At 37.3% G+C, this 16,449-nt stretch overlaps 1 protein-coding gene across 3 annotated transcripts in view; it reads left to right on the top strand.

Moving 5' to 3' along the window:
• The window catches only part of FREM2 (FRAS1 related extracellular matrix 2), a 153,756-nt gene that overhangs the window by 63,258 nt on the left and 74,049 nt on the right, over nucleotides 1-16,449 (top strand). For all 3 annotated transcript variants that reach the window (XM_061171224.1, XM_061171225.1, XM_061171223.1), the window contains exons 3-4: nucleotides 2,812-2,958; nucleotides 9,366-9,596. In XM_061171224.1, the coding sequence (XP_061027207.1) occupies nucleotides 2,812-2,958; nucleotides 9,366-9,596 (378 nt within the window). The remainder of the gene's footprint in view (nucleotides 1-2,811; nucleotides 2,959-9,365; nucleotides 9,597-16,449) is intronic.

The following is a 16,449-nucleotide window of genomic DNA, read 5'->3' as shown; positions in this document are numbered from 1 at the left end:
TTCCCACATGCAAAAGCATGTGGGAAGAAAACAGTGAGAAGCTAGATATGACCAGCTGTTTCTCTCCGTGGAGAAGTGATGGGATGTGAAGCTGTAGGTATTTGGATGGACAGGAGTGGCTTGGTATAGCATGACAAGAAGTTTGGAATAAAATCTAGGACTTGATGGAGTCACAGTCTAATTGAGAGAGAAGTGTGGCATAAGGTTGTTTTCAAGTAATGATTAGTTGAGAAATCAGAAAGGTTTTCTGTATTAACTTAATTGATTAAATGTTATTCTATTCTTGTTGTTTGTCTATGACTTTCTAGAGGAAATGTTCCCAGTAATAGAACATAAACACAATAATGTAAAAAAGTATTTTTAAAGACAATAAGACCAAGTGTTGGCAATGGTAAAAGAATGCATTGCCAGTCTCAATTTCTGACAAAAATGAGTACAATTAGTAAATGTGTACAATGAAACAATATGAGAGGATATCTGCTAAAGCACAAAACTGCACAAAATAATCAATAGGTGAAAAACTGCAGAGTCACAGAGATGAGAGGGCTGGGGTTGGTGCAGGAGGCTTCATGAAGGGGATGGTAAAGGGAGCCTTTGAGGAGTAGAAGGTGCAAGCAGAAGAATGATGGGGGTTATCACTGTAGGCAAAAGGACAGAAGTGACAGAAAGAGTGACGGTGGCAAATCCATGGAGCAGCCAGACTCTTGGATGGACCTCCGAGTGAGCAGATTAGAGACAATGGGAAGAAGACAGGGCGGGGCAGGTGAAACCAGAAATCTGCAAAGATAGCCTGATGGCTTGATGTGTGCAGCAGCTGTAGGGAGATGGGGCAAAGGAGGACTGAGTGCAGATGGGTTTAAGGCAGGTTAATAGTCTGGCAGTGGGTGTGCAGGGTGGGCTTGAGCATGCGTGGGGTGAGTGGGGGGAGCAAGCTAACTTTTGTTGAAGGATGCTACGTATGTACCGCACTGTACTGCATGGATATATGGGTTATCTCACTTAATCCTCACAGCAGACACTGGCATTAATTAATATGACCCTCATTTGATTCTCCAGATGAGGAAACAGAGGTCTAGGGAAGAAACTTGCTCAAAGTCAGACAGCAGATAAGAATGAAGTGGGCTATGGACTCCAGTTCTGGGGAGCCCCCAGCTCGTGGCCCCTCCTCTCCAGAACAGTACCCAGTGTCTAAGACATGGCAGGCATAATAAGTTCTTAAGGACAAAATGTGGAATGAACTTCCTGTTCTCCAATCTATTTATATCTTAGATTTTTAAAATTAACGAAAAATTGACAGGTCCGTAATCCCATCAATTTAAAACACCAAGCAGCTCCATATTTGTCATGTTTCATGTTACTACATCACTGCATGCACAGTATCAATACCATTCGTTTCTGTATTTTGTGTTTTAAGTATTTCAACAAAAAATTCTTCTTTTTTTTGTTTAATGACTGAATCATATTTCATTGATTTGATGTACCATAAATAGAGTAAACTCTAAGATTTTCGGTTTGAGGGCTATTATAGAAAATATTGCAATGAATAGTCCCTTACAAATAGATTTTTGCTTCTCGCACAGAAGGACTTACAAGATCGAATGGTATGAACATCTTTTTGTCTCTTGCACACATTGCCATGTAGCTGTCTAAATGGCTCGGTGCTAATTTACAATTTAAACAGCAATAAATAAGAAAACCAATTTCCCTAAATAATCTCGTCTGTACTGGGTATTCTTTTAATCTTTAGTACATGTCAATTCATAACTCAAAGATGCTGCAATTTTTTTAAAAATTTCTAGCAAAGATGAAGATTTTTTTCATGTGTTTGTTAATTATGTTTTCTTTCCCACGTGCGGATTTTTTGCTCTCAGTCTGTTAAAGCCTTGATGGTTTCCTGTCTCATTTCTTTTTCTCTAGTGTAGCCCTGTGTGAACTCAGAAGAGAAGAAACTGGAATTAAAATTGTGCCTCTAGCTGTGTTTATTATTTGGGCTTTTTTCCACCCTTTTACAGAAAGACTTAGAAATTATTGATGCCTTTGTGTATAAACCTCACCTTACTCTGAAATAATTGGTGTAGATCAAAGGAAGTAGAGGGATACGTGCATAGTGATCAGCTGATAACCATTTCTCTTTTCTTTCACCTAGCAGAGCAGCTTTTACATTAGAGAGATCACACACATTTTCTCCTGATAGGCAGCCAGCTCCATTTTGGTGGGAAGGTGGGAGGAGAAAACCTTATCTTCAGAGTAGAATGGAATCAATGAAAAGACCTGTCTGTTTGCTTTACGGAATGGAGTGGAATCTAGTGGGGAAGGGAGATGGAGAAGGGATATTTGTTTTTCCTTAAGTGGTTATAATTAAAGCCTTCCACCCAATTGCTCAGTGAACCAGAAAAAGGTATTTGTGAAGTTGTGTGTGTGTGTTTAACATCACAAAAGAGCCCTGCAGCTTTCTTTATAGAAAAACTTGCTCTCCAGCGGCACCTTGTGGGGAATGAGTCATCCTGCAACTTGGATACTTGACTTGATGATTTAACAAAATTGCTTCTGGTAGTTCTGTGTTCCTTCCCTCTGACCCACTTCCCCTGCTAAAGATCAAGGGATTTTGCAAAGAATTATGTCAGTTGTTGTATTTCTGCATAACAGTCAGTGAACAGTAAGCTGTATCTCCATGTATGTATTCTAGATTGTGAATCAAACCTAGTAGCTAGAGTGATTCGTCATGTTGCATCATTAAAGTCGTCTTTGGAATGTCTAAGGTTATTCATTCGAGAAACCACTAATTCGAGACTTTAAATTTTTGTTTTCCAGGTGGAAATAAGTTAACCAAGCAGCATTTTCGTCTGAATTGGGCATGGATCTCCTTTGAAAAGGAATATTACTTGATCAATGAGGACTCCAAATTTCTAGATGTCGTACTTAAACGTAGAGGTTATTTGGGAGAGACTTCCTTTATAAGTAAGTTTAATTTGCACTTCTGTCTCAAAATCCCATTTTTCTAGCAAAAGTTCATAATTTTACAATGATTAAAAATGTTTAGTTTTCTGCTCTAGTTTTAAAGCTTAGGGAGATATTGACAATTAAAGGTTCTTTACTAAAGAAACAATGCCAAAAGTTTTGTGTTGAGGCTAAATCAAAGAGACAAGGGCTGAAAAAATAGGAAGTATGTAATCAAAATATATATCTCTTCAAATCTTCTACCTACATATGATATTTCTCTGATATAAAATAACTTTACAAAATGACAGTAATCGCTCATAAATTAAAATAACTTAAATGTCACTAGATCTTAGAATAGGCTTAGGCAAATCTGTAATTTATAAGATAAAATCCTGCTGAAATATAAATTTATGAAGGCTACTTTAATACTAAGTAAACAAAAAACTGTTCAGTGACCTATTAGACATTGAAGTATAATTTACTATGTGTTTGTTGCATTTGAATGCTCTGGTAGGTCACTAAAAGTTTCAAAAACCCTAACACTACATAAAAGACTACATAACCCTACATAACACTACATAACCCTAAATCGCTACATAAAAGATAAATGTTGTGACTTTTCTTCCCAACAGTAAGATGTTAAATACTAATCCTTTTCTGCTGCCTTACCCTTTTAAATAAAATCAACAAGGACCTACTGAATAGCATAGGGAACTCTATATGGGAAAAGAATCTGAAAAAGAATGGATATATGTATATGTATAACTGAATCACTTTGCTGTACACCTGAAACTAACACAACATTGTAAATTAACTATACTCCAATATAAAATACTTTTTTTAAAAAAGAGTCAAAAGCAAATGAGTAAACCTTTTTTCAACTCCAAGCTCACATTCAATTTCATGTAAGCATAACATAGAGAAAAGTAGGTATATTAGTCATTTTAAGCAGTAATATAATCAGCACAAAATATTTGGCATGGTGATGAAAAATAATAGCACCCCATGTAATTATATTATTTTTGCTACCGTGTGTTATATAGACATATAGGCTGATAGAATTTTCATGGGGTAAAAGAGCTTTCATTGTGAGTATCAACTAAGGTAGGAATCTAGGAAAATGTTAGCAAAATAAAAAGTTGATAACCCTGTGTCTGTTTCCAAAATGATTATTTGAAATTTTACTGGCCCATGAAATTCAAAAGCCTTAAACAGTAGATCCCTATCAACACACACACACACACACACACACACACACACACGCACACACACGCATATTCTACACACCATACTTTTGCCATGAGCTCTATCCCCACCCACCTGCCATGATTTCCACTGATGCTGGGATGCTGGATATTAATTATCCCTTATTTCAAAAATGCTTTTTGTTTTTTCACTTTAGATGAGAGTTTTTCACATTATGCTTTACTGACCCCTCAAGGCTACTCTGGCTTCAGGAGTGCTGGCCCACCTGCAGACCCATCTGGCAGCTCTGCTTTTATCATCTTTATTTGCCTGTGCCTCTTTGTAGACGGTCATTTACAATCTGTGTTTAACCTTGTAGAGCACAGTGAATGCTCTTGTTGCCCTCAAAGAGGTATGTTCTTTCTGCGCACACACGTGTGCCCTTCAGAGCAGGAACCTGATTCTGTCTTACATATTGTCAGTCAGAGATGCACCTTAACTGTGCTTTGTGCTTGAAAATATAGCAGATAATTAACAGGGAAAGTAATAACTAAAAGACAGAGCACCTTAGCAGTTCTTAAGGATGCTTTCATCTATGTGTGTTTTACCTAAATTCCCACTCCTAGTGAGTATATTTAGTTATTCACTCACATACGGCCCCTTGATAGCAATGGGAAAGTTAATGGTTGAAAAATATTTTTAGAACTATCTTTTCAGATTTTTCTCTCTGTTGCCCTTTTTTAAGCTGAATGCTAAAATATTGAACGAGCCTCTTTTTTTCTCCTGAAGTTATTTTTTCAATGAACTATTATTTCCTGCAGGTGTGGAGATCATTCATAATTCTAAAAAGGCTCTATAGCTCTACTTGGTTAACCTCACAAGATTACTTAGTAACCCGGGGTGATAGAAAGTTGGAAAGACTTCTGTGTGTGGCCCATACCCATCCATCATTGAAGATGGTAATAGAATTCATGCTAGGACTGGGAATGGAAAAGTCAGGTTAAAGCAAAGGGTAGCCCTGTAGAAGTTCTGCAATGGATATGTTTCGTATTACTGTTCCCCTACAACCTCCAATTTCATGTATGGAGGTTTAGAATTAGATAGTTTGTATTATAGCTAAAGACAGAATATCATTTACCTTCAGGCACACAGTTAATAAATCATGAATTTTGTATATGTATTTTCTCAGAGATAATTGTTCATTTTATAACCATTATAACCCATTAATAAATTAAATATGTATTTGCATCTCACAAAAAAATTTCAATTTCAAAGATCTTATTGCTCCCAGTTACTGAACACACATTAAATGCAAGATATTCCACTAAGCACATTAAGTACTTTACCCATCTCTTTTACTCTTTACAACCTTTTTTATTTTTTTAATAAATTTATTTATTTATTTTTGGCTGAGTTGGATCTTTTTTGCTGCACACGGGCTTTCTCTAGTTGCAGTGAGCAGGGGCTACTCTTTGTTGTGGTGCGCGGGCTTCTCATTGTGGTGGCTTCTCTTGTGGAGCACGGGCTCTAGGTGCGTGAGCTCGGTAGTTGTGGCTCACGGGCTCTAGAGCACAGGCTCAGTAGTTGTGGCACATGGGCTTAGTTGCTCCGCGACATGTGAGATCTTCCTGGACCAGGGCTCGAACCTGTGTTCCCTGCACTGGCAGGCGGATTCTTAACCACTGTGCCATCAGGGAAGCCCTCTTTACAATCTTTTATTCACTAACTCACCTAGTATTTTCTTTTTTTTTTTTTTTTTTTAATAATCAGGGTTGATTCCTTGCTTTTATTGATTGATTGATTGATTGATTGATTGATTGGCTGTGTTGGGTCTGGGCCACTCTTCATCGCGGTGCGCGGGCCTCTCACTATCCCGGCCTCTCTTGTTGCGGAGCACAGGCTCCAGACGTGCAGGCTCAGCAGTTGTGGCTCATGGGCCCAGTTGCTCCGCGGCATGTGGGATCTTCCCAGACCAGGGCTCGAACCCGTGTCCCCTGCATTGGCAAGCAGATTCTCAACCACTGCACCACCAGGGAAGCCCACCTAGTATTTTCTTGAGTGCTTGTTACGAGCCAGACACTGTGTTAGGTAATGGGCTGTGAGGTGATTATAATGATAGCTCATTTATTGAGTTATTATTACAGGCCAGCCCTGGTTCTCAACACCTCACATAGTCAACCCCAAGAAAAGTGGGTCATTATATCCCCCGTTATACAGGTAAGGAAACAGAAAGGTTGTCATATCCCCAAAGTTACATAGCTACTAAGGCCAGAAGTGAGATTTGGCTCCAGGGCAGATTCTCTTAACTACCCCCCCACAGCGCTTCTTAAATCCTCTGCAACCGAGGAAGTTAACTTGCCTATGATTTCATAGCTGCTATGTGGCAGAGGTAGGATTGAAGTCTAACCTCTCATTCCAAAGTACCTTGCTTAACCCCCCATACCATTTTTCCATGCCACAGGAAAAGATGCAATTGTGGTTTCATTTAGTAAATCAAAGTAATATGTTTTGTTTAATAATTATCTTTGAAAAAAGAAGCATAAATTTAAGCCCAATTTATAAGCCTTTTAATTTCCAGAATTCTTTTTGCCCCATGTAATAAAATTTTTGTAATACGTATGGTTTACTAGCTGAATATTTGTATCTCCAAGTAAGAGCAAAATTTTTGAACATTGAGTGTGTGACTGTCTTGTCTACCACATTAAAGTATGAACTAATCTGTCTCCTTCACAATCTATACACCATTTCTTCATCCTTTATTAAAATTGGGCACCTATGTAAGAGTGCCTCGTGGAGGTATGATGTATTTAGTATGTATCTACCCACCCTCAGATCTTAATGCACATAAGACTTACATGGGGATCTTGCTAAAATGTTGGTTCTGATTGAGTAGGTCTGGGGTAGGGTTTGAAATTCTGCATTTCTAACAAGCGCCCAGATCTGGTCCATGCTGCTGACCCATGGACCACACTTTTAGTAACAAGGTAGACTAGCCCTGCACGTAGAATAGGTACTATGTGTTAATTATGAAAAGGGAATCTTTATTTTTGACCCCAGGTAAATTTAACATTCCATCTTGGTCTTATTGTACCTTTTAAAAAAGATGACATGCCCTTTGTTGTTTTCTCATGTTTGAGAAGCATATCAAACAGTTTAAGACAGCAATCTTTTTCATAAAATAGAAGTCCATTCCTCTTCACCTGATGAATCAATGATATTGTCTATTTATACTTCACATTCAGTTGGGAATCTCTTTCAAAATCCACCACAAAATTACAGTAACAACTGAGATTTGGCTTTGCAACTTATTTTTTATTTAGGTTGGATGATTTGATTATCAGTTAGAAGTATGACTAGTTGGAACTAGTGGACATTCCTTGTATTATACGGAGTCCTTTTGGTTTTTCACTGCCTTTTGAATCTCCAGGAAAATAATGCATTGTTGATGAAACAAAACAAATCAGAAAAGTGGGCAGTAGCTATCAGAGGCCAAATAATAGATTCTTTTGCTGGTCGTACCACTGGGGATAAATGGGTCAATGAGCCGCGTGTGTGCTGGAACCTCAGAGAGAATGATTCCTTTCATCATCACCTTGGCAGTGAATTGTGGTGGATCCAAGAGGTGTTGACAGCCACCCCGTGAGCATTAGGAACCAGAGAGCTAATGGGAAGTCTGCAATGCTCAACAAGACCCGTAGTGCTGAAATTCCTGGTTCTGTGCCCTTTTTTCTCTTGCCATTCAATAAATTATGCTTTACCTCTTATTGAAAAAATGGAATATTTCTGAGATCTATAAGACAGAAATAGTTTAGTGAAATATTTATCTTCATCTTCATTTTAAGATGAAACAAACAGTCAGTGATATATTCAGATGAAGAAATAAATATTCAAATTAATCTTGCAGGGTGGGATGAATTGGGAGATTGGGATTGACATATATACACTGTTGATTCTAGGTATAAAATAGATAACTAATGAGAACCTGAAAAAAAAAAACAAATTAATTTTGCATAAGCACCACAGGACAGAGGTTTTATCTGTTCTGTCTGGCTCATAGTAGGCACCCAATGAACATTTGTGGTTGAATGGATCTTACTTGGTCCAGTTTCATTTCTAGTTTGAAGAACAAAAGGGCATTTTCTGAAAATAAGATAATTTTTTTCAGTTAAGTGAGAAATGGTACAAAGAATTTATTTTCAGACTTTTTAATTCTAATAGGCACAAGATTTTATTTTTCTTTTTTTAAATGTGTCTTTCTACCAACTTCTCTGAAAATGCCAGTGTTTAAAGGAATATATTTGAAAATTATTCTATTAACTTGTATCATTAAGAGGTTCTGATTCAGTACTTGAAAATATACTAGAACGAGTTCTAACTGCAATTTTGTAATTTTTCCATGATGTTGAATTTGTTGACTCTTCCTCATTGCTTTATAGATAATATATCTTATGATTTGAGTGTGTGGCATAGTAATGGCAAATAAAGATGCTCTTGTAATGTACTTAGAGACTCAGGGATCCTTTAACCTTCCCAGCTAACTGAAATGGACCTTGAGTGAACCAACAGAGTACTGCTCATAATAACCATATATATTTAGCTCTCCAATTCTCTTCACATGGCTTCGTGGAATTCTGGAGTGCTCCACAAAGAAAAACCTGGCAATAGTCATGTTGACAAACACTGAATTAGATTTTTTAAGGGTCCTAGTTCCGTTAAATGTTTAGAGAATATTATAATTTTTTATTATTATGCTTGGCCATTTACAGCTTAGATTGTCAAAGAATTCTTTGACTCACAGAGTCTCTTGTTGGCTTATATTTTCTAGTTAGAGAATTTTTCTTAAGTTTTTAAAATATAACACATGCAATACAACCCATGCAAAAAAGTAAATGTGAAGAGTTTTTAGATTGTACGAATTTGTGGGTGTGAGACTATTTCAGAATGTGAGCATCAATTTCCTCGGTCCTGTTTTACAAGTGGTTCTAACACAAACTTAGCTCAAAGAATATATAGCAAAACCATAATGGGGCAAGAGTAGAACAGAATCATGGACTGCTTAACACCTACAGTAGAACACTTTTATTGTAAGACCCATACCCAATTATCCATTTCACGGAATCAAAGCAGGATTTACTTTGCACTGACAGGATACAGTGACACACAAAAAGTTAACAACAAGGAAAGCCTTAATAACCTAGTTGAAAATGAAACAAAGGAAATGATATTGTGTTTCTGTGAAGGTATTGGCTCAAGAGATGGGACTGCAAAAAAAGACAAAGACTTCAAGGGCAAAGCACAGAAACAAGTGCAGTTCAACCCAGGCCAGACCCGGGCCACGTGGAGAGTGCGGATCCTGAGTGATGGACAACATGAGCAGTCCGAGACCTTCCAGGTGGTTCTCTCAGAGCCCGTGCTGGCTGCCCTGGAATTCCCTGCAGTGACCACAGTGGAGATCGTGGACCCAGGAGATGGTAAGAGCTACCATCAACTCACTGGTGTAGTCACTGTTGGGTTTTTATGACAAAACACCTTATAAAGGAGGTTTTAAATTCAATGTTTGGATTTTCCATAGAGAGAACTTTCTAGATGAATGGTTCAGTATTCTCAGATATGCTGATGAGAGAGAGAACCCAAAAATTAATGAAAGGAAGCTATATTTTTTCAAGTCAATGAACTACAAATATACATAGGATTATTAATATGTTCTTTCTCTTATTATAATTTTATCCTTTAGAACCGACGTCGCTCATCTCATTTTTCTAGAATTATTTCATGACTTTTTAAAGTCTTTTAACTGTGTTTTAAAATGTCCTTTAAACAAATGCTTTAAGAATTAGACCATTTGGGGATTAATTTGTTCTCCATATAACACTTTATTCAAATTTCTTCATATATTCACCAGCCAAAACTTTTCATTCTGCCATATGTTTCCACATTTGTTACATAATAGCCACCAACCCACCCCCTCTCCTTGGTGAAAACTATCTTGCATCATTGCTCTTAATTTCTATTAGATCATGTTTTCTTGTCAATGCACACCCTTGGCTGATGTTGGTTAAAATGAACCTCACTGATTTGAGTGTAAATTGACCTTTCCCTCCCCTGCCATACTCCTCCAGTCTTGACTTGCCTCAAGGCAGCCAGGAAAAAAAAAAGGTTGAATTGGCTTTTTGAGGGCTGGCATTTATACAAAGCTTGGTGAGCCTCCTCTAAAGCTGAAATCCTGTCAGAAGACAGACGTGACTTTCTTCTAAACTGCCAGCCTACTTATTTCGTTAGTCAGAAAACTCTTAAATGTTCTGTGAAGATACAATCTACTGAGTACGTGAAACGGAGACATACGTGGAAATCTCTGGGTTTAACAACTGAGCATAATTAAGGAGAGAGGATAAGAGAACCGGAGCTCCGACTCTGTTTGTTTAACTAACATCTCTTCCTTTAGTTGAATATGAACTTCAGTTATGTTTATCATTTCCGTTAAAGAACAGAAAGGAAATGTTCATTAGCATTTAATAACATTTAATTTTATCTGCATTATCTAGGAATAAACAATTAAATTTTCTTCTAGTCCTGAGTTTGGGGTAAGTGCTAGCATAATAAAGCTTTTCTCTCTTTTGAACAAGCCCATGACAGCTTTAATACATATAAACTGGCCCATTAGTTACAGTTTGTTTGAAGCCATTTCTTGATGTTTTATTTGCCCATTGGTATAACTGCCATACTTGACTTCAGGGATAGGACACTTAAACTCATTTGTGCCTTCCTATTTATAAGCCCAGAGTGACACACAATACTCCCTGCCCGTAATAAGTCTGAGAAGTGGGATTTTAAAAACAAATACACACAATATACATACACACACACACACACACACACACACACACACACTCCTTATATAACCTATACTCTTGAAGGCTACCAAATTAAAATTTGCCACAATTTCATTTTATGTAAGGGTCACCTGAGTTGTCTTGGCATTTTCTAGATGAATTTCAGCCCTATTCATTCCAGGCCATGATCATCCCTGTGATGGCTGACAAGTGTGCTGGTACAGCAAATGCCTGGTATAGTTCATGTCCTGTTGAAGATCAGTGGTCTTGAAATTACAAGACATGGGTTTGTTTCCCAACTCTACAATTTATAGTTGTATGATCTTAATCAAATCAAATGGCTTTTATGAAGATTTAGTTTCCTAATGCACACAATAAGGAAAATTAATTATTCTCATGTTGCAGCATTCTTATGAAAGAGTTCCATACAACATAAAGCAAAATACAAATATTGTTGTTATTTCTAATAGCATAAATACAATGTTAGATTTCATATTAAGAGATTAAATAACCTTTTTTCTTTCCGCAAAGGATCACTTTCCCAACCATTTCAAAATTTTGATTATTTCTTTCTACACTCGCTTGTAACTCTTCACATGTGAATTCACTAGCTCTAGGAACCATTGTGCCTATAAGCTCTCCCTCTGCTGCATATTAACTCTAGGACATGTTATGAGATTTTTTTTGCATGTATTAAAAATGTATCCAGCTCACACTTCTACTGGGGACAGCACTATGTATTGGGGATGCAAAGATAATAGGATACAGTCCCTTCTATCAAAGAGCATATAGTCTAACGGGAAAGAGAGCCCTGTAAATAAGTTATGGTGGCAGAATGTGATGTAGTATCAACATAACAAAGAATGAACAGTGTTACGGGAACAAGAGGGGGAATAATCAACTCTGCTTCATCTTAGGCTGGGAACTGCTTTTACTTATTAGCCAGTTTATATAAACACGTGCAAGTACACACTTTTGCCAGTACTTTACTTACCAGTAACTGGTACTGATAACGATAATAACTGAAATTCATTGAGCACCTGCCGTGTGCCAGACAGTGAGTGTACTTAACACATTGTATACATTCTTTCATTCACTCCTTTACCTCACTACCTTTCAGTCATACGTACCGTTTAACTTGATGTTTATAGGATGCTCTCAATTTCACATGAGACAAATTTTAGAACATTGGTTCCCAAATTTTATGACAAAAAAACTTATTAACATAAACTTTCTACACACACACACACATATACATACATACATACATCATGGATTCTCACATGTTCATAATTATACTCTTATAATACTCTCGCTCGATTTATGTTTTTAAATTACATAGTCATGGCTCAGGTAAAGCTTTTTAATGACTATTACTTTATTCAATAAATGAGTATATACGTCTACCGCAGAAATAACAAACACACTTAGGTGCTTATTTATTTAACTCGAATCAACACTCAGTGCCCATATGGATGCTCTGTAATGCTTCTCATGCCTCCAGATGTTTGTGACTCTCTGATTGGGCACCATGGCTCTATCTATAATCAATAAAGTTGACTCCTCTCTAAAGATTGGTGCAGTCGTTGTGTTTTCCTGCATCATCTGTGCAAGAGTGCAGCCTGACTCGAGGGGCAGACACCAGTGAGAGCCTGGTGCAAGTGCACCCCATCCTCATCCCTGACAGCCCTGGAGTGGCCATGGGTAGAATGGAACCAAAGCTCCCAAATGGGCACACACAGATCTCACAGCCATGCTGGGACCTTCCCCTGCATCCGGGAGGGGCCACCCGAGCACAGTTCAACTATCAGATGGGGCTTCGGGAGCCCACATTTTTGTCCAGAACAGACTTATTTTGTTGCATAAAAGTGGAGACTGAAAAGGAGCTTTTGGTACTATTCAACAAAATGCTGTTGGAGCACAAAGAGGGAATACAGCGTTCTGCCACGATTATGCAAATCAATGACTTCCTAGGCAAATGGGTTTAGTCACTGATTAAGTAAATCAATAAATTCAATTCCTCATCAATTGAAGCCTGTGGTACAAAGAGAAAAACTAAAATAAGCAGAGAACAGACTGCGGAGCAGAGAGGTAAGCCTCTCTGCGTCACACCCCCTACGCCTGCAGGTGTTTTTGCAGCCTCAGGGTGCACACCCATGGAAAATCTGCTACCGTTATGATTTTTACCTCTCTCCTTCATCCTCCTCTGTCACTTTGCTGTCCTCCCTTGTTTCACTTTGATTCCACGATCTCCATCTTTTGCATATGCCCATAGAAAGTTCCAGGTGGGAGGGGTTTTTAAGTGCATGAAATGTTTAACTCCTTTTCTGGATGAGGAACCCAAGAAATTGGGCCACCTTTTAGCCTCTGCCTAAGTCAACCACTTGAAAGCTGTTTTATTTGGTTTTCTTTTAGTATCGGCAGAGATGGGTGAAATTACATTGCATTTCAGGGGATGGGCACTCCTCTGCGAAATTCCGTTGAATGGTAACAGTTGTCTTCTGTTAAAAGATCCCCTGCCACTAGGCTGGATTGTGATCAAAAGCTGACAGCAAATTTCCATAAGACAAGAAGGGCTTCGAGGAAATTTCAGATCACTGTTATTCCTCCTGCCCTGTTTTCTAACCCAACCCAGAGAAGTCCGAAAGGATTATTCCTTAGGCAAAGGGTTTGATAATAATCATCATACCAATGTCTACCATACTGGGGTGCCCACTGTGAGCCAGACGCTGCATTAGGACCTCTACAACCTTATCTCATTCCAACCTTATGTTTACAACTCTGCAATTTATATATCAATTTCCAAATGAAATCTCTGAGGCTCAAAGAATTTATTTTCCTAAAGTCCCCCAGCTAATAAGTGCCAGAGCCAGTGTTTGAACAGACAAATATACATATATTTCCTCCAAAGCTCTTCTCTTTCCTGAGTTATACAGTTGCCTGTCATTTCACATGAATAATGAAATAATATCCAAAATCATAATTAAACAGTATATTTTGCCATAGCAGCATTGTTTCACCTATTCTTCTACATAAAAAAAAGAACAAGTAATTCCTTTTATTCTTATTCTATTATCTTTTGTCTTTATACATCAAGCCTCCAATATATGAGTATAGGTGAATAAAAGCAAGTGTTCTAGGAAAATAATCAAGACCACTTTAGCCCTTGCATGATGTATCTGTGTGTTCAACAAATGTTTATTGAGCATCTGCTATATGCCAGGAATTCTGCTAAGAGCTAAGGATATATGCCCGAGTGAAGAAGGCACACTGACCCTGAAGCATCATATCACTCGGTGATTACATTCCACTAAATTGTTACATTTAACAATACAGATGCTATGTGTTATGATAAGGGGAGCAATCACAGTGTCCACAGAAGTATCTAACCTGGGATGAAGATTCTTAACTTTCTGCATACTAGGTTCCCTAACCGTGAGAAATTACACCATCTTTCCTCACCCTTAGAAACATATAGATATTAATTAATATAAAGCACTTTAATTTCTGGGAAGAGGAAAATATGAAGAACTAAAACTTTTGATTTCATATAAAGATCCCTTTCCTTTTTTACTGTGTGTCATTTCTAACCAGTAAAATGACTTTTATGTACTTTATTAGGAGAACACGACCTTAAATATAGGTATTTGAGTACAGATACCTAACATAGATACCCGAAGCCTATAAGTATTTTATACAATTGTTTAGTTTGTACACTTGAAGTATCTGCAAACTTCTGATTGAAAGTTTGGGCTCATTCTGATATTTTAATGATGTCAAAACATAGCCATGAACTAGTGGATTAAAATATATGATCTCTAATCGTTTTTGGCGGGACCCGTTTAGGTTAATACTATATAATATATAGTAGAGCATAAACATACCATTCTAGAGGAAAGTAGAGCTTATACCTCAAGAACTCTAATCTTATCGGATACAAAGAAAAGGCAAACTTTTGTGTGCTGAGTGAACCAAACCCATTTCATGAGATAGAATTCAGATGACATAGGCTGACTACTATAGGAAATTCAAATATTATTACTTTTAAAATTTTGTACCATCGGAAATGTTGACATAAAGAGATCACTGGCTAGCTGATATTTTGACATGAGTGTGCTAAAACAGAAGGTCCAGAATTAATGAAATGATAGTCAGTTGCAGCTGATGACACCAAAATGATAAAGCATGCAAGAGCTTCAACTTCAGTGAGTGTCAAAGCTTTCTTCTTTTTGAACTCTATTGCTGTGCAGCATGGGTCTTGTCTTAAGAGAAAGAAAAAAATATTAAACACTTGTTCAAAGGACAGCACACATTTGTACATTTTTGGCCCCAAAAAGGTAGATAAGGAAAAAGGTGGTGCAAAGTAAAACTATTTCAGTGATGGAAAACTTTCCAAAATTTTCTACATTCACAAAATAAAAACATTTAATGATATGAACAAAGATTACCCAGAGATTCACTCTAACCGAAATATTAGCTTAGTGCTTCAGAATAATTTTTGGACCTCATGGTATCCTGATGTGAACTTGTAACACTTATTGTCATGTGACTTAGATACGTTTTCATTATTCTGTTCTTTTAAGTTCCTGTTAAATTAGCCTATATTACCATATCTGTTTCAGAGTTAAAACAAAACAAAACAAAAAAACCATTGAAATGTTGAAAGCTTTCCACTGATGTTCAAACATCCGTGGCAGACTCCGCATTAAGTACCATTTGTTGGCTAGTCTGAGGGTGCCGGAGCAGCCTGAAGATGTACCGGAATATCTTCTGAGTTGTTTTTGAATGTGCCAAACTTTTTAAAGATGATGAACACTCAGTGCCTTCATCTAGACACTGCATTTTCTTTCCCTTCTTTGTTCTATTATAGGAAAGATTTTTAGGAGATATTTTTTCTATCATGTTTTTAGCAGAGTCTGGTGTTTTTGTAATCCACTCAATATAATTGAGAAAAGGACATCTTTCAAATGTAGCTACAACTGTTTTATTTCTGAGAACAGAAGTCATTTTTTTGCCTAAGTTTTACAGCACAGTCAAAACCTAAAAATAAAAATTGCCATTAGATAAATCAAAGTACTCCTTTCAGTACAGTCACATTGACTAATAAAGCATGCATTCACTTTATTCAGCTTTATCTTTCCAAACAAAGAATAATGAAACCAATCTGAAAATATAAAAGTAACACATGTTCATTGTCAAAAATTGAGAGATTTAAAGAAATAAAAGTCACTTGTCCTGCCACGTGAAGATAACCACTGTTTACACTGAGAGGATGTGCCTGCAGTCATTTGTTTCTGTGTCTCTATTGACTTATTAGAGAGTTTACTATTTCTGTAATATCACCCTTGTTTTGTCTCTCGGTGTATATAGTAGCGTGTATCTGTTAATCCCAAACTCCAAACTCCCCACCTTTCCTCTTTGGTAACCGTAAGTTTTATTCCACTGTAAAACTTTCCCACTCCTCTGCCTGCCTTTGGGTCTCAGCCACATACAA

This window comes from Eubalaena glacialis, chromosome 16 (assembly GCF_028564815.1).
Source record: "Eubalaena glacialis isolate mEubGla1 chromosome 16, mEubGla1.1.hap2.+ XY, whole genome shotgun sequence".
Classification (NCBI taxonomy): domain Eukaryota; kingdom Metazoa; phylum Chordata; class Mammalia; order Artiodactyla; family Balaenidae; genus Eubalaena; species Eubalaena glacialis.
Note: the sequence above shows the minus strand (reverse complement) of the source record. Positions and strands in the feature narration are given on the sequence as shown.